This window comes from Falco punctatus, assembly GCF_963210335.1.
Source record: "Falco punctatus genome assembly, chromosome: 6".
Lineage (NCBI taxonomy): Eukaryota > Metazoa > Chordata > Aves > Falconiformes > Falconidae > Falco > Falco punctatus.
Window position 1 is genome coordinate 70,698,057 of NC_137585.1, and position 26,830 is coordinate 70,724,886.

At 51.0% G+C, this 26,830-nt stretch overlaps 2 protein-coding genes across 2 annotated transcripts; one reads left to right on the forward strand and one right to left on the reverse strand.

Moving 5' to 3' along the window:
• Window positions 1-16,406, forward strand: LOC308065122 (calmodulin, striated muscle). Its single transcript, XM_080390709.1, has one exon. The coding sequence runs from the start codon at window positions 4,603-4,605 to the stop codon at window positions 5,050-5,052; it is 450 nt and encodes a 149-aa protein (XP_080246835.1). The 5' UTR covers window positions 1-4,602; the 3' UTR covers window positions 5,053-16,406.
• ASB13 (ankyrin repeat and SOCS box containing 13) lies at window positions 16,161-26,773 on the reverse strand. Its single transcript, XM_080390700.1, has 6 exons — window positions 26,696-26,773; window positions 24,384-24,571; window positions 23,267-23,417; window positions 21,718-21,852; window positions 20,170-20,361; window positions 16,161-18,398 (listed from the first exon to the last, which is right to left on the reverse strand). Exons 1-6 carry the CDS (start codon window positions 26,736-26,738, stop codon window positions 18,271-18,273), a joined length of 837 nt encoding a protein of 278 aa, XP_080246826.1. The 5' UTR covers window positions 26,739-26,773; the 3' UTR covers window positions 16,161-18,270.
• Window positions 26,774-26,830: the final 57 nt, after the last annotated feature.

Sequence of the window (26,830 nt, forward strand, 5' to 3'; positions counted from 1 at the left end):
CTGTATTCGCAGGAGGAACCTGTGGCTTTATTCAAAACCCTTTTTCTGTCACGGTTCCTCCTTGCGTCGCTGTGGCTGGGCAGGACAGGAGGCAGAGGTTGCAGCTGCATGTGCAGCGTGTGCAGCGTGTGGCCCAGCAGCCACCACCCTTTGTGTGCAACTGGTGGTTGCTGGAAAACAGGGCACAGCTGTGTGACTCAGTGCTTGCATCACTGTGTCTGGGGAAAAAGGGAGCAGCGGTGATACTCCTTGCCCTCCTGGGGTACTTAAACCTCCTTGCTATGGAAAAGAAACCACCCCCCAGAACCAAAAGGGTCCCCGTTTAGCAAATAACTTAGAAATCTCCTAGACCGATCTTCAGAAGCAGCTGAGAGGGGAAGGGGGACTCCACTGTGCAGACTCCTGTTTGCTGGGGCAGTGGGGAGCAGCCAGTTAGCAGCAGCGTGATAAAATTGTCATGTCTCCTAAGCCCTCCCCAAAAACTGCGGCCTGACCATGTAGGGGGGTGTCTGGGCACGGCTGCAGCTCCCGGGGCGAGCAGCCCCGGCTCCACGCCAGCTCCCCCACGCTGGCCGGGGCCCTGCTTGGGAGGGGCGACCCAGCTTTGGTAGCCAGGACAGGGTTTTACAGCTGAGCTTTGACCTGTGAAGCTGAGTTTTGATCGGGAGGGGACTCAGTCCTTCCCAAGAAGGGAGAAGCTGGAAAAAGAGCTCCTGGAAAAAAAAAGAAAAAAAAAAAAAAAGGCATTAGTGGGCTGCTGGGGCACATGGCTCGTCCTGAACAGAGAGGAAATCCTGCGGAGAGTCTGCTTATCCTCCGTGCGTCAGGCTGGGGCTGAGCCTTCGTCTTGTCATCCTGTAGCCAACTGCAAATTAGCCAAAAACTTAATTTCCCTTTAAAAGTAAATTCCACACACGCACTCCCGACTCCTGGTGGTTCCTAACCCCACTCTGTCCCTCCAGGAGGAATGTGCAGACCGTAGCCACCCGCCTCCTCAGTTCCCCCCTTTGCTAGACTAAACAAGCCGGGCTTTCCTGCTTACCTCCCATGCTGAGCTCCACCGGGGCCTGGCCAGCCCTCTCCCCGCCTGTGCTGCTGAGCCAAGACCTCCCCTCCCATGTACGGGGGGACCCTGGGACACAGTGAGGTGACATACCTGGGGGCAGAGGGGGGACCTGGGCCGGCGCCATGGCCCTGAGCCCCGCTGAGCCCCTACATCCTCACCCACCCTGGCCATAGCAGTGTCCCCATCATGGCCAGGGAAAGGGAAGGTGTCCGTGCCTGGCGGGTGCGTGGGCACTGCCGCCTTCGGTAAGCAGCTCCTCAGCCCCATATTTACCTTGGGGGATCCACCCAGCTCAGGCGCTATCAGAGCCAACACCGCCCCAGTTTACAGGTGAGACCTTCCCAGAGTCGGGGTCAGAGCAGGGCACATCCCTCTCCCAAGCATCTCCCCAGCACCCTGATCCCAGCCTCCCTCCTCCGCCACGGTGACATCTGGCAGGTCCAAAAGTGGGACCCGGGTGCCTTTGCTTGGGCTAAGAAAAGCCTGACTTTAGAGGCTGCCCTGCAGACCCTGCAGCTCACCCCCAGCTTTGGAAACCTATGCTAAACTGTGTCTAAAACAAACCACTACCCACCGAAGCCCGTATTTCACACACAGCAGCCACTAGCCCCAGGAGAGCCCTGCAGCCATTGCGGGATCATGCATAGGCTCAGCCTTTCCAAAATCCCGTTTTCCACATTAAACCTCGATGCAATTTATGCCTGGCTTCGCGGAGGTTCCCCTCCATCCCCCCAGACGCTTGTGGGACCAGGCGGCCTCAGCACATCTGGGCTCGTGCGGGGGCACGGGGCCCCACGGAGGTTTCCCTGTCGGAGCTGTTTCCCACTCCACCTCCAGCTTTCTCTTTTTCCACAAATTCATCAGCCTCGCTCCCCCCTCCCTGCCACCGCCTTGTCTGCAAATGCAAACCCAGACGTCGCGGCACACATCTGCACACATCTGGGCTTGCCTTACGAGCTGCACAGGCTCGGGATAATCCAGCTGGGTGCTTTTAACCATCTGGTTTGGGTTTGATTATTTTTTTTTTTTAACCGTTACCTGGATCAGACTGCTCAAAGCCAGACGCTGAGGTTGAGTGGGCAATGCCACCTGGAAAACGCCATGTGAGGCTTTAACTTGGCTGCTTGCACCTTTCTTCATCAAAGTATCAACCCCTCCAGCTCTGGTTGGAGACATCCGAGGAAAATCAGCTGCCAAAATACCCATGAGCCAGTGGCTGCGTGGTGGCCTCGCCGCTTTCCTGTCCTACCCCACAGCCCGTCTCGGATGCTGTAAATAGGACTCGGCCATAAACTGCGGGATTTTATGGGCCAGTAGGAAGTTTTATTAGGTTAATTATCCTGCTGTGCTAATGAGAGCATAGTTAAATACAGTCAGAATCAAGAGCTGGCTTGACCTTCTCCCAATGGCTGCTGTAAATGTGGGAGGGAGTGGGTGCTAGTCGTGGAGATGTGATGGGGAGGTGCTGGGTGCTGGCAATGGGTACTGGAGATGGAGAGGCGATGGGGAAGCAAAACTCCCAGCAGCTTCCAGCTTCACTTGGCACCAAGGGACACTCAGGACAGAGCAACATCTTCATCCTTAGCAAAGTGACCCAGGGTGCCCCCACGCAGCCCACTCTCACTTTGGAGCTCAAACAACCCCTCCTGTAGCTTGAACAAACACTTTAATCCTCCCAGGCTTTGAAAACACCCAGTTATCTGTTGGTGTTTGCTTCTCCCAGCTGGGTTTGAGCCAGCTCCCCCTCATCTTGGTTCCTTGCTTGGCTGCCCAGGGCTCTTTCACAGCAATTTTCATTCGATCTTATTAAATCTGGAGCAGAACAGCAAGCATGGGCAATTAGACAGACAATTAGGGAGCAGCTCGTTGCACAAGAAGAACTGCCAAGACCTCCTCTCCCCGAAACGCACTCGCAGGGCGAGTGGTGCCGTGCCTCTTGCCAGACAGGTTCCCGGCAGAGCTTGGCCGATTCCTCCCTGCAACTGCAGTGTTTCACATGCCCAGAGTTTTTTCCAGCTGAGGTTTTCCTCAAGACAGTGATCCCCTCCCAGACTTTGTCCTACCTGGAGGCCCCCTTTCCCATGTGTTCCTCAGTAGTCCCACAGGTTGGCTTCTGTTTCGTGGCCTTCCCTCCAAATCTCACAGCTCTGATTCCTCACTGGATTAAACTGGGGTAAACTGGGGCCATTTTCCTCTAGTTAAGAAAGGAAAACTATCTTTGGCTGTGGATCCTGGTCATCTGCTCCATTAGTTCCTTGGCCCAGCTGATGAAGGTCACTTTACCGTTATGGGCACATAGGAAAGAGGGACGGATGGTTGGAGGGACAGGTAGATGGATGTAAATCTATGGATGGATGGACAGATGCATGGACAGATGGTTGGAGAGATGGATGGATGGATAGTTGGAAGGATGGATGATTGGGTGACTGGATGTGTGGGTGGATGAACAGATGGATGGATGATAATGTATGCACATATGGATGGATATGATGGATGGAATGGATGGGATGGATGGTTGGTAATGTGGTTAGGTGTACGGATGGACACGCAGATGGATGGTTAGGTGGCTGGATGGACAGCTGGGTAGATGGATGCATGGATGGATAAATAGATGAATGGATGGAAGGTAGTGAGAATAGATGAATGAACAATAGGATGGATGGACAGTTGGACAGAGAAATAACCCTCATCGCCATTTGTCTCTGAGCTCTCCTGTACTCCAAGCTGTAAGAGATGAGTAAAAATGAAAGCAGGCCATTACAACATGGTTAACCCTCACTCAGCCCTGGCATTTACCCCTGACTAACCGGGGCAGGACTCATGGCGCTGCTCACCTGATGTATCACCACATCAGCTGCCCCAGGGGCTGCGGGGCCATTCTCAGGGAGCCCAGAAGAGGCGTCACGGGCTGATTCAGGTCTCCATCAGCACAGAGCACGTCAGCTCCGGGAAGCCAGGCTCTGCCTGGACCTGCACAAGGGAACCCTCCCTCAACGGGTTTGTCATGCTGCCAACATCCTTGTGGTGGCCTTGGGGCTAGGGAGACCCCTCTCAACCCCTCCGTGCAGGGCTGGAGGCCTTTGAAAACTCCAGACCCCACCAAAATTGCCTTAAAATAGCCAATAATAGTGTGCATCACACACACACGCACCCCCCATACCACAAGCACCCTGCCTCTCCCTGAAACCACCGCTTTGCTGCAAGCCACAACACATATCTTTTAATTAGGGGGTTTGTTAGGAGCCAGCTGTGCGAAATGCCACCAGCAGAGCAAGCGGGATGGCAGCCAGGGTAGCCAAGGGGGCTGGTGGTCACCCTGCTCCAGCACTCCAAAATTCCTCTGCCTGTTCCGCTGGGGTCCAGCTGAACCCTTCCTGTAGACCCCATGGTTCAGCCTCTCCCATGTGCCCCAGCTCCTGCCTCCTCCTCCTCCTCCTCATCTGGGGAGAGGCAGGCTGGAGGGAGGAGGCCCCATCTGCGCCTCCCCGCTGGCGCCCAGCGTGCTGGAGCAGAGCCGCTTACGAACGGGGAGCGCCATGGCTGAGCGGCTGTCGGAGGAGCAGATCGCCGAATTCAAGGAAGCTTTTTCCCTTTTTGACCGGGATGGAGATGGCTGCATTACCACAAAGGAGTTGGGCACCGTCATGCGCTCGCTGGGGCAGAACCCCACCGAAGCAGAGTTGCAGGACATGGTGGGGGAGGTGGATGCTGATGGCAGCGGCACCATTGACTTCCCTGAATTCCTCTCGTTGATGGCAAGGAAGATGAGGGACACAGACAGCGAGGAGGAGATCCGTGAGGCTTTCCGCGTCTTTGACAAGGATGGCAATGGCTACATCAGTGCGGCGGAGCTGCGGCATGTCATGACCAACCTGGGTGAGAAGTTGACGGACGAGGAGGTGGATGAGATGATCAAGGAGGCTGACTGCAACAACGATGGGCAGGTCAACTACGAGGAGTTTGTGAGGATGATGACGGAGAAGTGAGCCCCTCACCACCCACCTCCAATCCCATCCCACAGGTAACTCTCTGAGATGCGGCTTTGCACCCAACCCAGCACCCATGGAAAGTCCTGAACCAAGGGGTCCAGCCCACCCATTACAATGGCCAGCCCAGATCTTGCATCTCCCCCTACCTGACCACCTTCTGCCTGGCAACTCATGCCGGCAGTTGGAAAAATAGATGTTCATGGTGTTTTTTTTAATTTTTACTTCATTTTTTCCATAGGAAACAGAGGTTGTGGTGGCTTCCCAGCCCCTCCACCCCCTATCACCTTCTCTCTGCTATCCAGGGCTGGAAAATTCTCTTTTATGCCAGCCAGAGCGTCACCAGCCAGCACCTGCATTGGATGCAGGCATCCCACCTAGCAGGATGGGGCTCAGGGTGCAGATGGAGATGGGGGGTCCCTCCCCAGTGCTCCCCACGAGACGCACCTCTCATGTCCGTAGAGGTTCCGGTGGCCACCGTGCATCCCCCAACACTGTGACAAGTCCAATAAAGAAATGTCCCCCCCACGTCCTGGAGGCTGCCAGTTCTTCATTCGGCTACTCTTTGGGGTCCCTGCTAAAAAACATCTCCCTCAAGTCACTGACACCAGTGCATCCCAGCCAGGGTCAAGCCCACATCCTCTTCCCCCGCCATCCTTTTCCCCTACAAGCTGGAAAGATGCCCCTCGTGGGTGCTGGGCATCCTCCAGCTGCAGCACCCTGGGTTGTGGCCATCCCCACCCCAAAACCCCATTGCTTTTGGGGTCTGATGTCTGCACTCCCAATTATTGCGGGCCCTTTTCTCTCCCACAAGGTAAGAGGAGAGTTGGCAGCTGGATTTGGCCTTAATCCCCATCCCAAAGATAAGTAAAGCGAGATTCACCTTTCCTGACCGTAATACACCCCGTCATGCTCCCCGTGACTCAGTTTCCCCACAAAGAGGGTGAAACCCAATTGCAGCAGCCCTCCCACCCCAAGCTGGGGTGATTCCCTACATGGATGGATTTGAAGGAAAATTAATTGTAATGAATCTTATTAATGCTCAGTCACTAATGAGCAAATGGGGAGCTGGTGTGAGTGGGGCATAGCTGTTTCATGGGGGACATCATGGTTCCAGGTATGTTCAAGCCACCATGAGGACTTCAGCTCCCACCTCCAGCCCATCCCTGAGGCCAGGATCTTTGGCAACCCCAGTTGTTTTCCCGGTGCTGGGAAAACTGGGCAGGTGCCTGCATGCCAGCCGGCGGGGCTGAGTGCGCCCACGCTGGCTTCACCCCAGGCACAGCACCCAGCCCAGCACCCAGTGCCCTCCCCACGCTGCCCTCCTGCCTGCACACCCAACCTGCCCGCAGCACGGCAGGGGGTGAGCGTGGGGCAAAGTCCAGCAAGAAAAAAGCCCCAAACCCAGCAAAATCAAGACCAGTGAAGCGGTCACACCAGGCTATTGTACCCGAGTGGCTAAAATTAGACTTTCCTGAAAACACGATTATTTATTAATGCCATGTTTCAGTGCAAAACCATACCCTGTATTTTTAGGCTTGACCTTTTCTCCTTCTATTCTGGGGTTGTTTAATTACCAGAGTATTTTTTCACGCCACTTACCCGAAGCTGGTTTTTCTTAACAACGGTCTTTAACAGGAGGCTGAATCCTGGCCAGAAACGCCAGCCCTGCAGCCCCATCAGCAGCAGCACCAGCCCAGAGAAGAACGTGTATTTGTGTTTTTGCACTAGAGAGATTTGCCTGTTTCTCCCCAGCTTTGATGCTCAGGAGCATGGTGGGAAGGTTTCCACTGGCATTGCTTGGGATGGACAGACAGACAGATGGGAGGGTCCTGCTTGCTTCGGGATTTCCAAGGGAGGGGATTTCGCTTCCCAAATCCAACTTTCCAGGCCCAGATTGCTGATGGAGTGTGCAGGATCCAGCCTGGCACTCACACATTGCCTCCTGCCACACGGGGCAGATCCATGACTCACAGGGCAGTTTGAAGCAGGCTTTAGTTAATGGTTAAATTAATTGACTGAGTACTCGGTGCCTGGGAGGCTGGGGGGGTCCATGCAGGGTGGAAGGTGGGGGTATGGGGTGGTAATGGAGAGACTGGCCATTTCCACCCCAAAACCTGGTCAAGATGGTCACCTGCACCTGGGGATGGAGACTGCAGGGTGGGACCTGGGGCATCACCTGGGATGGCTGCTGGGGGATCATCTAGGTCAGGACCTGGGGGATCCCCTGGGATAAGACCTGGGGGATCAGCTAAGAGGAGACCTGGAGGGGGGTCATCTGGCATGCAATATGGGGGACCATCTAGGATGGGGATTGGGGGATTATCTCAGATGAGTCCTGGGAGATTCCTTGGAATAAGACCTGGGGGATTATCTAAAACGGAACCTGGGATGTGGTCACCTGGGATGACACACAGGGGATCACTTAGGATGGGGCTTGGAGCATCCTTCGAGTAATTGGACCTGGGGGATCCCCCAGGATGGGACCTGGGGGATCATCGAGGATGGAATCTGGGAGGTCATCTAAGATGGGACCTGAGGCGTGGCCACATGGGGTAGCAGAGAGATCACTTAGAATGGACAATGGGGATCACCTGGAGAGGGACATCAGGTTTCATCTAGGCTGGGACATGGGGATCAAGTAGAATAGAACACGGAGGATCCTGCCAGATGGGGTGTGGGGTATCTCTTGGGATGGGACTTGTGGGGATCTGTTGGATCCAGACTGTAGCAGCTAATCCCACCTCCACTGCTGGCAAACAGTCTTCTACCACCTTTCCATATGTGGCATCTCCAGCCTTTCCAACCAAAAAGCCAAGGGCTCCAGCACTACTCAAAGGCAGGGGCCCAGCCATACCCCTGCATTGCTCCCCTTTCGCTGCTCACAGTTCTGCTTCACCTGGGCACAGACTTTCTCTAAACTGATACTTTTTAGGAGAAAAGCAGCTCATGAACCCCCCAGCATCACACACCATGGGGGACTGCAGATGTTTCTGCTACGCTGCTGCTGAATCAGTCACAACTTTTCCCCATTCCCTTTTATTTTAGCAAAACAAGATATTTTAATAACATTTCAACAACGAAGCTTTACAAACACATTAATTAAACATTGGGGAAACAATGCTGAGACCCCCCAAGAAGGACCAAGGACCTTTTCTGAGCCCTCCCAAAGGACACTGAAAAGAAGGGCAGGGTTTTTTCCCCATTTTCCCCACTTTTATCCTCATCCTGCAGCTCCCTGCCTGCCCGTCCCCTCCCCCCACACCCCAAGGACCGTGGTTCCCTGCCTCCTCCCAGCAATAACTGTGCCCTTAAGCAAACATGACGTGTTGCCTGGGAAATGTTCCTGCCTGTGGGAAGAGGAGGCCCCTCAACACCCGGCTGCCATAAAAAAATGGAGAATAAAGGATTTTTGAAGTGGGGTTGATCCCGGTTGGTGGGCCGAGGGGCTAGGGGATGCTGCAGAGGAGAGCTTGGTTGGGCTGCAGCAAGCCAGGTTCTGTACAGGGGAATAAATAACTAAACAAAGGCCAAAAACTGCTTTGCAAATATGCCTTTCCGTTATTTAGATTGGTGGAAAACTGTTGCATTTCTCAGGGGTGTTTTTTAATCTATTTTAAAGTGCTTTTTTCTCACTGATTTTCCAATTTCAGGTTATTTGTGAAAGGAGAAATTACTGTCTCTGGGAGAAATTAAAACAAAACAACGCAAATTGCCCCATGACTGCCAGGCGTTGGGCATGGGACGTTATGGGCAATGGTGCCTGGGGATGTCCATGATGATTCTGAATGGAGCAGTTTGGTGCCAGATCCAGTGCTGAGCCTAAGGTTGCACCAGATGGTGCATTGTTTTGGGGCAAAGTGCCTGATTTTTGGGACTGGAGCAGTTGGGTTTATCCCCCCCCCCCTTTTTTTTTTTTTGGGGGGGGGCGGGCATTAGCCCCTCTGTCTCACTCTGGGTACCACCATGATGCAGATGCCCAACAGCATCCAAGGCATGTTGCTGCTTTGCATGAGATAAGTTTCCTTGGACTCAGCTCACAGACTGGCCAAAATGGCATCAGCCTCCTGGCTGCACCTTCCAGGGCATCCAGTGAGGGGGCTTGGGGGGCTGCATTAGTGAAATGCATGTGGGAATTAGTGAAATGAAAGCAGGGAAAGGCTCTGGCCCCATAATTCTGCACTGAATCCCATGGGATCTGCACCAAATCTGCAAGTAGGACAAGGAGAGGGGACAAGTGGGACAGGGAGATGGGGATGAGTAGGAGAAGGAGAGGGGACAAGTGGTACCAGGAGACCAACAGGATCAGGAGAGGGAAACAAATCAGACCAGGAGCTGAGGACAAGAAGAACCAGAAAAGGGGGAAAATGCAATGAAAAGATAGAACAAACGGGACCAGGAGATGGGGACAAGTGTGACCAGGAGAAAGAAAGTGGGATGTGGAGACAAGGGCAAGTGGAACCAAGAGAAGGAAACAAGTTGGACCAGGAGAAGGGACTGGTGGGACAAGGAGACTCTAAGAACAAGTCTGTGCTGTGGATAAGTGGGAGCAAAAGACAAGTGGGACAAGAAGAGGGGACCAGAACCACCAGAAGATGGGGACAAGTATGACCACGACAGGGGACCCCATGGTATGCCAGGTATTTGTTGGGGCATGAGGTGAGTGAAGATGCCCTGTGCCCCACTGCAAGGAGGGGGAGACCTCCCCAGCCCCTCCATCTCCTTCCCCCAGCATTCCAAGGCTCAACGTAAAGCCCCAAGACTTTTGTGAAGATGCTCAGGACTCCTCACAAGGACGCAGGGAGTCCCCAGCTGCCACTGCATTTCACAAAGCTCCTCTCCTCCCTTCCACTGCTGAGGAGTTTCCCAAGTTCAGGTTACCAAAATAAGCCCCTGGTCTCAGCCTGGGAGTGTTTTGAGTGTGCAATGCAACCAGCGCCAGCCCCTGGGCGCTCGATGATGGCTGGGTTTCCAGCATTGCAGAGTGGGCAGATGTGGCTCCATCCCAGCCAGCTGGCAGGGGATTAAATCAGACAAGGTCTTTGCAGGCACCAGGAGGGTTTCCTGGATGTCTGAAGGGACCCTGAGTCCCCCAGGAATCCAGTGAGGACGTGCAGCAGCCATAGGGTGGCCAAAGTGGTGACCATCAACCTTCAAGGGATGTAGTCTACCACTGGCACCATGGGATTTGGCTCTCTCTACCCAAAAAGCCATGCAGCCCTGCAGGGGTTAACTGCAGTGGCTGTGATCAGAGCTGCTTCATTTTCCATCCCTGCAGCATAGGAGCCCTGTTTTAATGGGAAATTAATAGCGCCATGACCTCAGCCACCACGCACGCAGCCCCGCTGGCCGGCGTGCCGGCAGCCCCACGTAATCACAACCCACCGTATCCCAGCTGGAGATTTTTGGGGCCTTCTGCTTCTTTTCTACCGCCAGGATAGGCAGAAGGATGGTTCCGTAGCTCTATAAATCACCCCCAGCAATGAACAAACAGTTAAAAAAACACATCCCCAGCTTTCACAGCTTTAGAGCTCAGCACCTTCCCCTCTTTATAGCTTAAAAAAGAACACCTTCATTTCCCACTTTGGTCCATACTAGCCCCAAATCAGCCCTCACAAGAAGCGATTAAGAAAAAAAAAAAAGAGCCCAGGCAAAACTGAAAGGAAGAAACAACAGCTGTGCAGCACCTCCATCTCAATTTCTTGCCCTATTTTCATCCCATCCAGGGAGGTACAACCTGCCCTGTGCCCTTCCTTTCCCCCAGCTGAGCTGGATTTGCAGGTCTTTCCCTCAATTACTGTTTTTCTCCTTAAAAACGCACACACCCCTGAGCCAAAATCAGAGGGATATTTTTTTTTTTTTTACTGACAGATCTGGGGAATACGAAAAAGCTTTTTGTGATGAGGAGAACTGAAGCCTGGAGGTAGGAACTGAGTCAGCTGGAGGCGATTTGTTGTTCATTTATCACTATCCATTTTTACTCAGGAAAAGGGGGGGGGAACCCAACAAATACAGGTGGAATGGGGCCCAAGTTTGCAGATTTAAGAGCTTTGCAGGAATAAAAGAGCATCTTGGCTCTTGATCATCTTGGCGACCCACGATGCCTTTGCCGTCCGCCCACGGAAAACCGCCCGGGCTTGTTTCAGGGAGCAGATTTTTCAAAATTTTTCCAGGATTTGTCTTTCTCCTGCAAAAATGTGGCTGGTGTAGACCCCGCTGGTTAGGCGTTTCCCACCTGCAGGGAGGTTTCGCGGCTCCTGCTGGGGCGAGCAGCGCCGCCAAGCGGTGCTGTGCAGGGAAGCACTCCCCGCAACCCAGCGGCAGCAAAACCTGCAGATTTGCAAGCTTTTCGCACTTGTATCGCAAATCGGTGCCAATTCTGCCCAAAACACCTCCCCAGAACACACAAGTACCTTTTCCCCACCTCAACCAGCTGCTCCAACCCACAAGAAGGACTCAGTAAGCAGGCTGGCTGGAGGTCATCTCTTAGGGAAGAGAGGGACTGTCCCTTTCTATCCAAACACCTCCAAATTTCTTTGGGATTTTGTTTCCAGCTTCCATTTTCTTCCAGGATTCAGGATTTCTCCCAGCCCATTTTCAAGCTGCCCAGGGTGAAGAGCTATCCCTCAGTCCCAGCCCCTCTTCCCAGGTTTCAGCAACATGTGGGAAGCATTCCTGGGAAACAAGGACTAAAACTTTTGGGGGCATGGCGGGGCTTGTTTTTCATTGTTTCAGTGTCCTCTCAAAATCTCAGACAGCATGCCCCTAAAAGCCTGTGATCACTAGAAAAACAAGCCTTCTTTACAGAATCACAGAATGGTTTGGGTTGGACGGGACCTTAAAGACCATCTAGTTCCAGCCCCTCTGCCATGGGCAGGGTCACCTTCCACCAGCCCAGGTTGCTCCCAGCCCCGTCCAGCCTGGCCTTGAGCACCCCCAGGGATGGGGCAGCCACAGCTTCTCCGGGCAACCTGTGTCAGTACCTCGCCACCCTCACAGTAAAGAATTTCTTCCTAATATCTAAATTTACCCTCTTTTAGCTTAATGCCATTCCTCCTTGTCTTATTGCTACAGGCCCTACTGGAAAGTCTGTCCCCATCTTTCTCACAGGCCCCCTTTAGGTACTGGAAGGTGCTATAAGGTCTCTCTGGAGCCTTCTCTGCTCCAGGCTGAACAGCCCCAGCTCTCTCTGCCTGTTGTCCTAGGAGAGGTGCTCCAGCCCTCTGACCATCTTTGTGGCCTCCTCTGGACTCGCTCCAACAGGTCCGTGTCCTTCTTATGCTGGGGGCCCCAGAGCAGACACAGCGCTGCAGGTGGGGTCTCATGAGAACAGAGTAGATGGGGAGAATCCCCTCCCTGGACCTGCTGGCCACGCTGCTTTTGGTGCAGCCCAGGATACAATTGGCTTCCTGGGATGCAAACACACATTACTGGGTCATGTCCAATGTGTCACCCACCAGTATCCCCAAATTTCTCTTCACAAAGCTGCTCTCAGTCATCTCTGTTGATACTGGCGACTGGCCCAGTGCAGGACCTTGCACTTGACCTTGTTGGATTTCATGAGGTTCACATGGGTCCCCTCTTTAAGCCTGCCAAGGTCCCTCTGGACAGCATCCCTTCCCTCCAGCAAATCAACTTTACCCTCAGCCTGGTGTCATCTGCAGAGTCAATCCCGCTATGCCATTGATGAAGATATTAGAGTACTGGTCCCCATACAGAGCCATGAGGGACACACCTTGTTACTAGTTGCCACTTGGACACTGAGCCATTGTCCATAACTCTCTGGATGTGGCCACACAGCCAGCACAGACTTGGGCTGGTTTGTCCTCCAGAGGGTAAGTTCAGCTGGTTGCACAGGTCCATAAAGCCAGGGCTGACACGCTGCCTGCCCACAGCCTCGCTGCAATTAAGGCTGAGGCTGACAAAGCAAGTGGAGCTGGCAGGGCTCCCGCACAGACCCCACACCCCAACCGCAACCGTCTACAAGAAGAAACACAGTCAGGCACAGATGAAACCTTCCAGAGCGAGTTTTAATCACGAATAGCACTCCAGCGTGTTCACACCTGCCCAAATCTCACCTCCACAGCATGCCAGGAACCATTACAAATCAGACAATCAGGTATAAATACAAATAGCATCTTCATAACATGCTATACTCTTTCCAAACAGAGGTCATTGCTTCCTGAGCCTGGTGTCTCAGTACCTAAACCCAGAGAAGAATCGGAGTATCACAGTTACAGGGCACCCACCAAAGAACAAGCTGCATCTATGCTGCTGGGTGGAAAAGTTGTTGGTTTGGGTTTTTTGGCAGGACGCATGAGGTTTTTGTTCAAAGCAGCATGCAGGCAGGAGAGTCTCGGGTTAACTAACAGCACAGGCGAACCTAAAGGTGCCACATAGAAGTAGTCAAGATTTCCAAAGGTCCTAAGAAATCAGTAGGGTTTTTTTTCCTCCCTTACGCTTTGCTACCTTGCTATGGGTTTAGATGCTGGCTTTAAGTTTGAAAATAACAGCCTTGGCCTTAAAACCCCTGATTTCAAAACAACTACTGCTCCGGCCATCCCCAAGCCAGGGAACAGGATGTTCACCAGCCTCTGAGCTGCCCAAGGCTGGACCTCAAGCAAGCGCCAGAGAGCAGAGACTGCCCTTTTACACTGAGTTTACTGCAGAGTTTACACCGACTCCCGCTGAAGTGCACAGGACAGGCACCATCTTCTTGCAAGTGACTGCAGGATCACTTGTTCCCCTGAAGAAAGGAGGGAAGTGATGAACAGGGTGTTGAAAGCTCAGGTAAATACTCAAGGTCTTCAGCATTTGGGTTTGTTGGTTTTGTTTGGTTTTTTTTAAAATCAAGAGGTAGAACAGATACTTCATGCTCATGCTTGCTTTAACCATGATGCAACCACTGCATTACTCATCTTCAGGTGCCGCCTTCCAGAGGACACTGAGGTCTTTTCTTGTTGCTGCTAAGATTAGGGCAGCTCTTGGGGTTTGCCCTCTTGTACAAAGATATTTTGTACAAGATATTAAAAAATAAAACCACCAACCCTGTTTGTGTTTGTTGCCTTCCCTTCTCTGCTGTTTCTTTATGCCAAGACTTGGGGAGCTGCACCAATGGCACAAATCTTTCCTTCATGCATAGAGGGGAAGGGTGGCTCCTCTCCACATCGTCTGGGGAAAGCAATGGCTGCTGGCATTACAAGGAGTTAATTCTTCAGCGCTTCGAGGCTTTCTTCCAATCATCAGCTTCAGCCACACCTTGTTTTTTCTGGACAAACTTCACATAGTTGGGGAAAAGCTGCTATGATCAAGCTCCCTGCTCACGAGCTGACCTTAAGAAGCCTGGCCAGCAGCAACCACCAGCGAGCAACCCGGGAGCAAGCCTGACTGTCCGTAAGATTATTTTCCTGGATGAAAGCAAAGTCCTGTTCTCATTTGGGCTTCCCTGAAGCAGCAGCATTACTTCAGACTGCTCCCTGTGCTTCTGGACCCATAGCAAAGCTGGCAGAGAAACCCACAGGACAGGGGAGGTGGCCCAAAATGCTCAACTGGGTTTGCAGTTTGGGGAGCCCAGGAAAGGGGATGGATGAAAGCAGGACTAACCTGGTGGGTTTGGGTTTGTTTGCATTGGATTTATGCCCTAATTTGACATTAGGATTAAAGGGTGAAGGAAGTCAAATAATAGCCAGAACATAAAAATAAAGCAGTGGGTGTAATCCAAGTGGAGTCAGTCGAGGAGTTTCACTTAATAATACCTCTGATTCAGAGAGCCTCCTTCATTCCCAGCAATCCCCAAACTCTTTAAAAACCCACAGGTCCTTCAGCTACCACTGAAACAGCAAAAGCACCCAGTCCCTATAACCTAAGAGTGAATTGGGTGCTTGGGATCTCCAAGTTTTTTAATCCATAACTGAGAGAAGGCAACCTTATGTGGCCAGAGGGTATATCACCCAGGTGAGATGCATAAACTTCCAGAAGATAAGGTCCTTGAGACCTTCTTTCTCATACACATAAGAAACAAACGACAATCACTGCAAAAATAACCGGAGGAGGGTAATACTGGAGGCAGCCACAACAGCCTTTCCCAACCCGTACCTGCAACATGATGGTGCAATGAGAGATGGGTATGGCTTAATGGGATACAGAAAAGCATGCCCACAGCCTCTGGGATGTCTTGCAGGTGATCCTGAACCATCCATTTCCGTGGTTCATGTCAAGCAGGGCAGCGCAGTGCGACAGTTTAGCAGAAGCAGAGTGTTGGGGATGGCTCTTTGACAACCTGCCATGGCCTCTTGTGTTAGTAAGTGGAGCCACTCTCAGCAATTCATGGGCCAGGAGAGACCCTAATCCAAATCTGACCCTCAGTGTAGCCCTCACCCCCCCTGTTAGGGCAATGTTATCTCCAAAGCTTCTAATTATAATCTTAATTTGAGATGGCTGCAGTGATTCCCAGCTCTCCAGACTATACTTGCAGTAAGGATGATGATGCTACTCATGCAGCAACAGCTAACTGCCACAAAAATTGCAGTCTGAGATATTAAGGTAAGCAAAACATCACATCAGTTTAATTTGGCATCTACTTCGCCTTTACTCTGAGCTGTAAAACACAACAGCTCAGAAGATGCTACACAACCAGCTGAGAAATCCCTGCAGGATTAAAAGAACTGAGGGCTAGACAGGGTGGATAAAAGATCAAAAAGAATATAAACCTCCGTTTTCACTTGCAGTTTAGAAACTCAGAGATGCACAAGTAAACACCTGTTGGGTCACCAACAGCCATGGCATGATCGGGCCACCTGCCTTAGAACCACAGCACACCAGGAAACAACTTGGGTGTCGTTTTCTAGTTTGTTGGCTCTCAAAGGACTATCCTGGAACACCTCTCCCTCCAGACATGGCTGTAACAAGTGGATGTCTTAAGAAAACTGCTACTCAATGAGTCTGGCTATTGCCACCAAATAAGAGGTGCTTAGCTCTCTCAGTAAGCCCCTCCTGGATGCTGCATTGATCAGCAGGACCTCTAAAAAGACATTAAAAAATAAAAACAACAAAACTTTCAGACCTACCAGAAAGGTGATTTGAAAGAGAGGGAAAAAATAAAGATGACATAAATAGGAACTTGTAATTTTATTCTCGGTTGTTCAAGGAATCTTTAGCTTTTACATTGGAAACTTGGACTTACCCGCTTCATTATTTCATCAGCTTAGGCAATGTTAAAAAAAGCAACCTAACAAGGGATTTGAGTTGGAACCAACAGGGAAGGTTTTCACCCCAGATTACCAAAAGGTACACTTTCCTAATACATGTTTGTCTGTAAGGACATGCATGTTGGGCAGAAGAAGCTTTTCTTGAAAGATACAAAACCTTTATCCTATCAATCTGGCAATAAACACTTCTAGGGCTTCCCTGAGCTTCTCAGCAACTTCACATTTCTGATACATTAAAGACAAAAAACAGAATTATAAACAGACAATTACGCAAAGAGCAGGATCTCAAACTTTTTTCTGTCCAGCTCTATATGACACGGCATAGCAAAATAAAACCACCAAAGGGGTGCAGAGGGAATGAACCTAACGGAAAATTAAAAAACAAAGTGATTTGCTGGTCACCATTAAAGTGCATTCAGTTCCACCTCAGCTCATCAACCCTGTGCTTATGTGATTTTCCCCTGTCCCTCCCAAGGCTGAGCCCCATCGTGCTGGCCAGGGGAGCGAGAGATCTTGAAAGAGATTGCTTACTTTTAATCATTAATTCACAGCATGAAGAATGTTGAGAGCCCTGAGTTAGCTTGATGCCACATTAGACAGCGGATTTCGTGACATCTGCTGTCATTCAGAGGAGAAATTTATTCTCATCACAGTGCTAAGACTTGCCACGGGGGCACTGGGGAGCTCCATCCCCTTAGTACCATGTATCCTGTAGGTTACTGCCTTCAGACAACATGTAACATCTCATCTGGAGGGCAGACGACAATTTTGGCTCTGTTCATACAAGATTCAAATCACGGAAGGACAAAGCTGCAGTCACGCCAGCTGAAGCCGAAGGATTCAAGCACAACACTCAGCAGCACACGGCTCAGGGCTGCCTCCTGCTGCCAACCTCTGAAGAGGCTCCAGCACCGAGAGACAAACTCGGAGGGGGGGAAAATAAAAATAAAAATCTCAAAACCTAAGTCAGAACCCAGCCCTCCTATTGCCTTTCACGTGTGGGTATACACCACAGGGATCTGCTGCACCGCGACACAAGGAACATGCTCTCGCCGTACTTCAGGCACCATCGGGCAGCAGCTCTGCCACTTACTGCACAGAAAACCAACAGAGTGACCACAGTGGTTCAGAGCGAGTGGAAAAATATTGTTTGGGACCAGCCATCTGGAGGGAAGCATCCCTGGATGTGCAGAGAGACCTGCTTCCTGCTTGGGCTTGAAAATTAGACACGGTGACACCCTAGAGGAACACTACAGTAAGGACTGGCTCACCGTCAGCAAGGAAGGAGCATGGGCAAAGTCACCCCTGATCTGGCAGCAGTTTGTCCTCACCGCTGGCGTTGAGCCAAAGCCCACTGATGTTCACGGAAAGTCAGTAACCGGCTGCAGTACCTCTAATTAGTCCTGAGCTTGCTGGAGACTTAATTTGCCTCCAGCTAGAGCACACAGGTCTCTCAAACCTTGTCCCTTGGCATTAGGCAGTCGTCACCTGAGTTATTAACACTGAGGTGGGATCCACCGCTCCCACTGCAGAAACACAGACGTCTGTATCCGAGGGTATCACCTCCAAATCCCTTTGCAGTCAGCGGAGAGAGGCGCTCCCAAGGCATTCTGTATCATCCCAGCACAGGCATCTAAAAGGGGACAGATGAATCATGCTCCAGAAGTATCTATTTCTCTTCACTGACTGCAAAGGGAGCCGGGCTAGATTATACGGAGATGCCTTAGGCTAGAGACATGTAAAATTAGGCAAAACTAATCCCACTCAAAGAGCGAGCACTATGGCCTCAAACACAGTGACAGTCTAACAGATCCAGCTTCAAGCCAGTGCTACACATCGTCTGAGCCTGTTTTTGCCCACGGAGAAGAGGAAGTGCTGCCTCATAAATACTATTTACACCAGTTTGCTGAAATTAAAATTAGTTTCTTGGGGGGAGGTAGAAGAGAAAGAGACAAGATACTTCATACTGCGGGAGCTTAAGATATCGTCCTTCCCAGCCACCTTTTCCCCATCAGTTGTAGGACAGGTACTGGATTAGTCGCGGAGGAATATTTAGCTTGGCAATCTTCTCCAGTGCTCGCTGCCCAGCAGCCTTCCTCACTGTAACTCTGCAGAGCTGTGACAAACTCAGAGGCGTTTCTAAAATGAGAAAAGAGGATCCAAAGTTAGGGCTGCAGCTCAGCGGACTGCTGACCTTCCCAGAGAGCACAGACCTCCTGTCGACATCTGGCATCGCCCCTGCCATGATCACAAGCCTGGCTCTGCTTCCAAGCGCTCAACCTCCCACAGCACCCAGGCCCAAGGAAGGCACTGCAGAGCCACAGGCATGCTCCCTCAAGGCTCATCCCAATGCAAATCCCACCAGAAATAGCATGGCTGCAGCATGCTTCTCCCAGCTCCCTTCCCCACCTGCATCCTCCAAAGGCTGACGGTGCCCAGCATGTCACCTGCTCCGATCCACTGGGGCCATGCAAGACTTTCAGATCTCCCTTAGTAATGCTGTATTAAGTCTCAGCAACACTGCATACAAGAACAAAAACTACTTCCAACACTTCCCTACCACTCCGTTCCTCCATCCGAGAGATGGAGACTCAGCACTCCGCTGAAAGCTCAAATAAAACTCCCCACAGCCCCTTCCAGGCAGCCCCGTCTGCAGCCCACAGCCTCAGCGCCACGTGTTGATGCTAGTGCACGGACGCAGAGTTCAGTCTGGCACACTGCCCTGGAAGGAGTCAGTCCTAAGAAGCTTCCATCCCTATACCCCCACAGCCTTGGCAATCACCAGCCTCCAAGGTCTGCATCTGTCCTGTATCTAGTCCTGAATGCAATGATACCAATTAAAAGAAAAATAATACTAAAGCTAGCACAATACTGTTACAACGGTCTGCGTTGAAAAGCAACTCGTGCAGTTCTGCTGGCCGGACTGAGGGGGCTGTAAACTCTGGCAAGATACAAGAAGTATTTATGGGCACGCAGGATTCAACCTCTTCAGCCAGCTCAGCTGCAGCCAGACCAGCACACTTCATGGCTCTCTAAAGAAAGAGAGCAATAAATAACCCAGAGGAGAGATTGCTACAGGGAAAGAAGTCAGAGGGAGAAGGGGCTATAAGGGGCTCCCCACCCAAAGGACTGCAAAGCCAGAAAATACTTGATTTTTCTGTAAAAAAGACATTTTTCTTTCTATAAGGAAGAATTTTTTTACTGTGAGGGTGGCGAGGCACTGGCACAGGTTGCCCAGAGAAGCTGTGGCTGCCCCATCCCTGGAAGTGTTCCAGGCCAGGTTGGACGGGGCTGGGAGCAACCTGGTCTAGTGGAAGGTGTCCCTGTCCCTGGCAGGGGGGGTTGGAACACGGTGATCTTTAAGGTCCCTACCAACCCAAACCATCCTGTGATTCTGTGACTTTTAGGATCATCTAATGCTATGGTGTTGAGCAGCAGTCTGCAAAAGCTCAGAAAGGTCTGTGATTTACTCCTCTGAGCTCCACCAAGGGTAACCAAGATAAAGATTGACTTAAAGCCATTCTCAAACCTCAGTCAAATGTCTCCTCCAAAATTTGACAGCCAACACAGCTAAAGTTTAATGCTTTCCCTGCCCCAAATAAAATGAGTTTTCAGCTGGGTGATTTTCTTGACCTGACTTAATGCATCAAAGCATTAACGCTCATGCTGACACATGAGAGGGGCCTGAATTCAATGAGGGCATGATTTGGACCATCTTTCCACTGTCATTCAACCACAATTAAGCAGAGTCAGTCTACGGTCAGCTGCTACACTTTGCCACCAAGAACTCTAAACCTTCACAGGAAGATGATAAGGGATCTACAAATCAAAGCTGACTGAGAATCACGATCTGGTGCAATGGAGCTGGCAGTGACTGAATTCCTGGGGCAGGGGATCATATCTCACTTACTTTCATAGTACTCAAAGCACTTTGCTGTGGGACTGCTGCTCCAGGTGTAATCCGATGGCTTCTTTCCTCGGTTGTCCCTTGCGTAAATGTTTCCTCCAAATTCAATCAGCATCTCCACCAGATCTACGTTTTTCACTTTTGCTGCATGGTGGAGGGCTGTCTCATGAAGTTTAGCAGCATTCACATTTGCCCCTGGGGACAGAGAGAAAACCAAACCTGTTCGTGAAAGCCTCACTTGACCCAAATGTAAGGAGCAGTTTGACTGGAGAAAAAAAATGCTGTTAAAACACACAGGACCAGCCAGAACAAGATCCAAACAGCACAAAGAGGAAACTAAACTACTGAACAAGTTATTGGTGCTGGCAACACATGAGTTTTCCTTTCTGGCTTTATGATTTCCTTGCAGAGAAATTATTTTAGTCCATGTTACCAGGTAAATAAGCTGCTGAGTGTGAAGTTCAGAATTGCTTCCTGAATCCGTGCTGTCCAAAGCCAGCAAAAAGCCATTCACAGTCATCCCAGTGGAGTATTCCCACAAACAGTGATGGCTTTGTTAAATGTTTTAACAGAAATACTCCAGACTCATGAGAAACTGCAGCTCACCATCAGACACTACTGCAGGATCAAGTTTTAGTTACAGATACTTTTACTAAGAAAGTTTGGGCTTTATAAGCTTACAGCAAAAGGTCCTTCTCATACCCCCACAACTGCTTCCATTTTACCAACTGACTTGTTAGCAGAGGTGAGACAAACCTCACTCAATTCAAACTATTGACTTTTAGGTATGTGTGGTCACACTGAACTCCCCTTACAGTTAAAGAGAAGAAACAGGCATTTCTGGGGAATCAATTGATGGGTGCCCAAGACAGGGAACCGGAGTGGCTGGAAACAAGCAAGCTTAGATGTGTAATTTTTAGACAAATGATGTTCAGTGAAACAAATCCCCACCCCTGGGCCAAATCTCCTCCCAGTAAGCCCAAGCCACGACACGAAGTCCAACTCCAAATTCCCTCAAAGTTAGCAGCAAGAAAACTGGGATGTGAAACCTGGAGCACAGAACATTGACTTGAACATCCAGCAAACTCATCTGGGCATAACACCAACCAGATCTCCCTGAGGTATGAAGTGACTTCACCTCTGGTTTTCTGTACAACATCAAACCCTGACATCTCCCCCTAAAACCTACCCAAAACTGTATGGCTGCGTTACCAAAGCTGAATGCATGCTCACCAGCTGATACCACTTTGGAGAAGAAGCTGATACTTTGTTCTAAGGGGTTGAAAAATTCTGAATTTTATGAAAATAAGGGCATGAGAATGTGACTGAGAACATCACAAATGGGATATTGACAGTCATATGCTGAAAAAAATGCTTAAGCATTAAGCTTTGCTCAGGTAAAGGCAAAACATTTCACCTTTGTCATCTATATTATGCTGAGAGTGAATAAGCTCTTCAACAAGAATGCCACTGCAGAGCACCAAAGGAAATGCTGTGCACAGACACCACCATCTCCTGCCCACCCAGAAGCAAACCCTGTGGCTGCCATACCTGCCTTCAGCAGCAACTTTGCACAGTCCAGATGCTCCCTGGCACAGGCCACATGTAGGGGAGTCCCAAAATGGCAGTCGTGAGCCTCCAAGTTCGCGCCAACATCGATGAGGAGTTGCACGCACTCTGAGCTACCTTTAGAAAGGGAAGATCCAAGTCAAAACAAAGAATCCAGCTCAAATGGGAGCATACGGCAGGCTGGGGTCAGCTTGACCCACAAACAGCCTGTTTAATATTTGGGGTGATGGCTGCAAAACAGAAGTGTTTGTGAGCCAACGCAATACACTGTAGGACAAAGACTGTGAGACCACAACACAAGAAATAAAGAGTCACACCGGCATGGCACTGAGACTAACGTGTCTCACCGGGAATCAGGTCAAACGAACCTGAATTCCAGGGTCTGCACAAAATTGCCTGTTGTTTGTAGAGACGGTTGTATTGCTGATCCTGCCCTGGGTGGATCAGATCACCCTCAAGACCACTCCAGCTTTACGTCTTCCAATGCTAACAATATGACTTAACAGAAAGTGGGCAGTCATCATCATCGAGCCTCAGGAAAAAAGTTTAACAAGGAAAAGCTAAGCAAGAGCTCACAGCTACATATTTTAAGTCAGCACCTGTTTGTCAAAAATGCTGTCTCCCATAGCCTTCATAGTCAAAGGGAAACTGTCCAGGACAGGGAGGAGAGAGGAGGTATTACATCGTACAAAGAGGAAACTGAGGCACAAAATCATTAAGGGATTTGGTCACAATCACCTAATGGGGACATTGCCACTCTCACATCCAGGCTTTCCTGCTGTTGCATCTGTGTATGCAGAAGTTCAGAGGAACAATTACATTTAAACACCCCTCTGCCACTCCTCCACCTCTGCTACCGTCACAGCCACCCCTGATGCTTGCTCCTGCTCTGCAACCCAGATCCAAAAGTCCAGAAGAGGCTTGAGTAAAGGCCAGAGGTAACAGAGAGTGGCTGGCATGTGCCAGCTGGGACATTATTTTGGCCCCTGCGGTTTTCTCTTATCCCCTGGACAGACCCTGCAGCTGGAAAAGGGTGAGTGAGGGACAAGGAGCACTACAGCACTGCCCAACAGTCCCTGGCACTTTCTTCCCACCCAACAGCCTCCTCCAGCAGCTTTGAACAACCACCTGATTAAGATGGTCTCATGCCTTAATCAGAGCAATTTATTCCATCTCAGCTTGGACTAGAGGGAAAGGGTGCAAACTCCCCTCTGCTCATGACAGCAAAGCTACTTGTTTGCCTGAAGGTTTTTCTAATAGAGCACCAAGAAGCTGTCGTTTTATCTGCCTAAGATCTTATCTTGAGTCTGTCATATGGGATAAAAGCACCCAACACAATGGACAGCTTTATTCACCAGATACTACAGCACTCTGCATTCAGAATTCAACCAGGGATGTGCCCACTGATGTATCTGCAAGCTGTAATGGTCTGATGAGCAACAGCAGCTTACAGTCAACATAAGACACTTGGCAGCTGCTTTTTTTTTCCACCCAAGCCGCAAATAACCATGCAAAGAGCACACCAGCTTACCATTCATGCAGGCTTCATGGAGGGGAGATGCTGTGTAAAGGGGAGGATTCACCTTGGCACCGTGGGACAGCAGCACTTTCACACACTCTATGCTACCTGAGGCACAGGCATCGCAGAGCGGAGTGCTGCCATCGATATTCCTGGCATCCACCTTCAAGGCAGAAAAAAAGATGTTAGGTACCTGCAGGCTGCTGTGTGGCATTACCCTTTTGCCTATGTTCTCACTTCTTTTAACCCCAGAAATATTCTGAGCTAGGGAAAGAGTTGGTTGCTAACTGTCACCAACATGGCTTGCGCTGTTCCCATCACTCTCAGGGCATGGATGCACATTAATGACACAAATTTAGGCTGCTATTTCCATTCTTAGATTTTTCTGCCCCTCTCCTGGCAGCTGAGTAACACGTTAACTCCTCATCTGCTTTAGTGCAAAGCCCAGCTTCATCGGCGGACTGAGCCAAGCTGTCTGACTTTAAAAACGAGTAGATATGGTGCTTAGGGACATGGTTTAGCGGTGGACTTGGCAGTCCTGGGTTAACGGTTGGATTTGATGATCTTAATGGTCTTTTCCAACGTAAATGACTCTATGACTCAATGCGAAGGACTAGGGAGCATACACGTGCTCCACTTCACTGGCTTTGCTCAGAGCACTGCTGTCTTCAGTGTGTGAGAAGGCACAAGCCCTTGAAGACAATTGTCACCAGCTATACCCAGAGATTCTGTTTGGCTGATTTTTGTTTCCGTTGTAAAAATTAAAGCAATAGAAGAAGAAATTAAAGAATAACTATAAATCTCCTCTGGAAGCTACATGACCCCTGCTATTCTTCTGACCCCTTGATTCATCCCAGTTAGCTTTAGGTATCTGAGTCATCTGAACTAGATTTTTAGTCACCCTGGGTTCTGCCAAGTCGGTGAAGAGAGAGAGGGCGAGACAGAAATACTTTCAGGCAGATGTTTACGTCAAATCAAGCTCCAACACCCTCTGAAGAGGCCTGCCATCCTCTGCTGACTGTCAAGAAAGCCCAGGGTGATGAAGAACCTAGAGCTAGACAGGGAGAATTCAGATCCCAGGAATAAAATCAAGATGAAGTTCCCAGCTGGATCAGACCCAGATACACACCTGGGCCCCTGCAGCCAGCAGAAGCTTGACACACTGTGTTTGCCCCCGCAGGCTCGCCTCATGCAATGGGGTGATAGAGTCATAGGTGACTGCATTCACACAGGCTCCACTCTCTATCAGCTGCTGCAGCTGTAGGATCTCTCCCCGCCTGGCTGCTTCATGAACTGGCGTTCGATCAGCCCAGAAGCCTAGAGAGGAAAGAATAAATAAATAAGTAAATAAATAAAACCATACATGTGGAGCAAATGGATCTCATGCTGGAGAAAAGCAGACAGGGAACGTGGGCCAGCAGCTAGAAGAGAGAGCTGGGAACGAGGAGCTTATTCTGCACCATGCCCTCACTCAGCGTGTGTTTTTTTAATTGGGTGCTTAATGTTCGTAGGTTCCTGGTTGACCGTTGCCCTGTCAGGGACTGTTTGTATTGCTGGGCTCCCTTGCAGTTTCTGAAATGCTTTGCTGTAGTTGCTTGAAACTATATCCTAGCACAAACCCCAGCAGCGTTCATTAGGTCCAGATTCATCCCAGTGAGCTCTTAACCATTTAGCGTTAAGGGTGCTGTCCCTTCTGGCTCCACCTGAAATCACTGGAAACAGGACATCTCCAGAGAGCAACTCAGCCCACCTAAAAAATATCTTCCCCAAAAGTCAGTGGAGCTTCAACAACTGAGTTTATAGCGTCGACACCTTCGCTGAGCATCTACAGCTGCACGGGGCAAGTCTGGGTTTTGCTTGCCAGCACTAACTGAGGATATCATCTCCTTTCAGGTGTTTTGCTTTCAAGGTAGGAACAAGTACAGAACAGCCCTGTGCATTTTCATGCAACTTTCAGCAAGATAAAGGCATCTTCTCCATAAAAATAAGTGCCTTGGTACCCTGCAAAAGCAGGGCTTATCGCAGCCATATGGTGCTGTTTGCATAAATGTTAATACTAAAAACCACCAGCAAACCAGACCTTGCAGTTACAGTTCCTCCCCTTTACACATCTCCGTAAGACCCCCATTTCAAGGCAAGCACTGACAGAGCAGAAGAAAAAGGGTGATTTGCCTTATTTCTAAAAAAAATAAACGCCTTGTCACCTATTTCAGTTGGACTGACCATCTCTCTCTCCATCCCTAAATGCAACATTTTCTTTACCAGCATAAAGCAGCAAATGCCAACACAAGCTAGTGTTATGAAAGATGGAGCAGACCTGAAGAATAACGCAACACTGAGGTGTATAGTGGACTGAAACCACTCCTTGAAAGGGAATCACGAGTACTGGCATTTTCCCAGCGCACAGTTATAAGCAGGCTTTTTTGTTTGCTTCTTAGATCCTCATCCCCTTGGCCAATATCCCTGGGCAGGATCTTTTTTCCCCTCTCTGGAGCTTCTCCTGGTTTATGTCAGGAGAAGCAAGATGTCTGAGAATGAGGATGGAGCACACAAATTGCCAGTCACCGAACAGCATCACTTTGTCACCACCAGGACTGAGAAGAAGAAGCTCCAGCAGCATTTCGCTAAGTGCTTATTTATACAGCCCAAAAACCCAAACCTGCACACTGCAGGCTCCTCAAATTTCTTCTCTCCTACTGCACAATTCCCTATGTGGCAGGCTGACATGAGAAATAACACCAGCAGTCCCCATAGATAGGGCTCCCACCTGGAGCCGTACGTGCGTTACGGGGCAGCTGGGGCCAGAGCTCCTACATCTGCGGCTCAGGACCTCTGGTTCAGCACTGCCAGCTGCAGCACCAGGCAGGGGGAGCACGGCCGGTCCCTGCTGCAGCTAGAGAGCACCGGTGCCAGGGGAACCAGCCGTGCAGCACCGCCTCACGCTCCCTACGGGCTCTCCTGCGGGTCCATCCACGGGGCAAGCTGCCGGGCTGGGCCCGCTGCTCCAGCCGGCCGGGCCCCGTTCCCAGGGACAGGATTTCTCAGCGCTGTGCGAGCAGCTCCGTCACCTCCAGCGCTGCGGAGGGATGGCGGAGACAGGGCTCGGGCCCGGCGAGGTGCTGCGTAGCTCCCACCCGCCATCTCCCTCCGAGGAGGGGGCCGTGCCCTCTCGTCCTGCTCCCCAGCAGTGCCGCCGCCGCTCGCACACGTTCCCGGGGGAACGATGGGCATTCCCCACACCCAGAAGCGGGGGCTCTGCCAGCAGCATCCTCCCCTTCCTCGGGTGAAGCCACCCGCTCCCCGACCCATCCTACGCACCCCAAAACCACCCTGCCCCCCCCCCCTCCGAAACGCGGCGCTAGCACCGGCCCCCGCCTCTCCCCGCGGCGGATCAACCCCACCGCGCCGCGCACACGGACCCCGCGGCCGCGCCCCACGCACTGATCTCGCCCCGCAGGGACCCGCCGCTGGCGGCGCTCTCCATGGCCCGGGCCGCCGGTCCGGCCGCCGCCACTCCGCCTCCGGCCCCGGCACGGCACGGCACGGCACGGCCCCGCACGGCACGGTACGGCACGG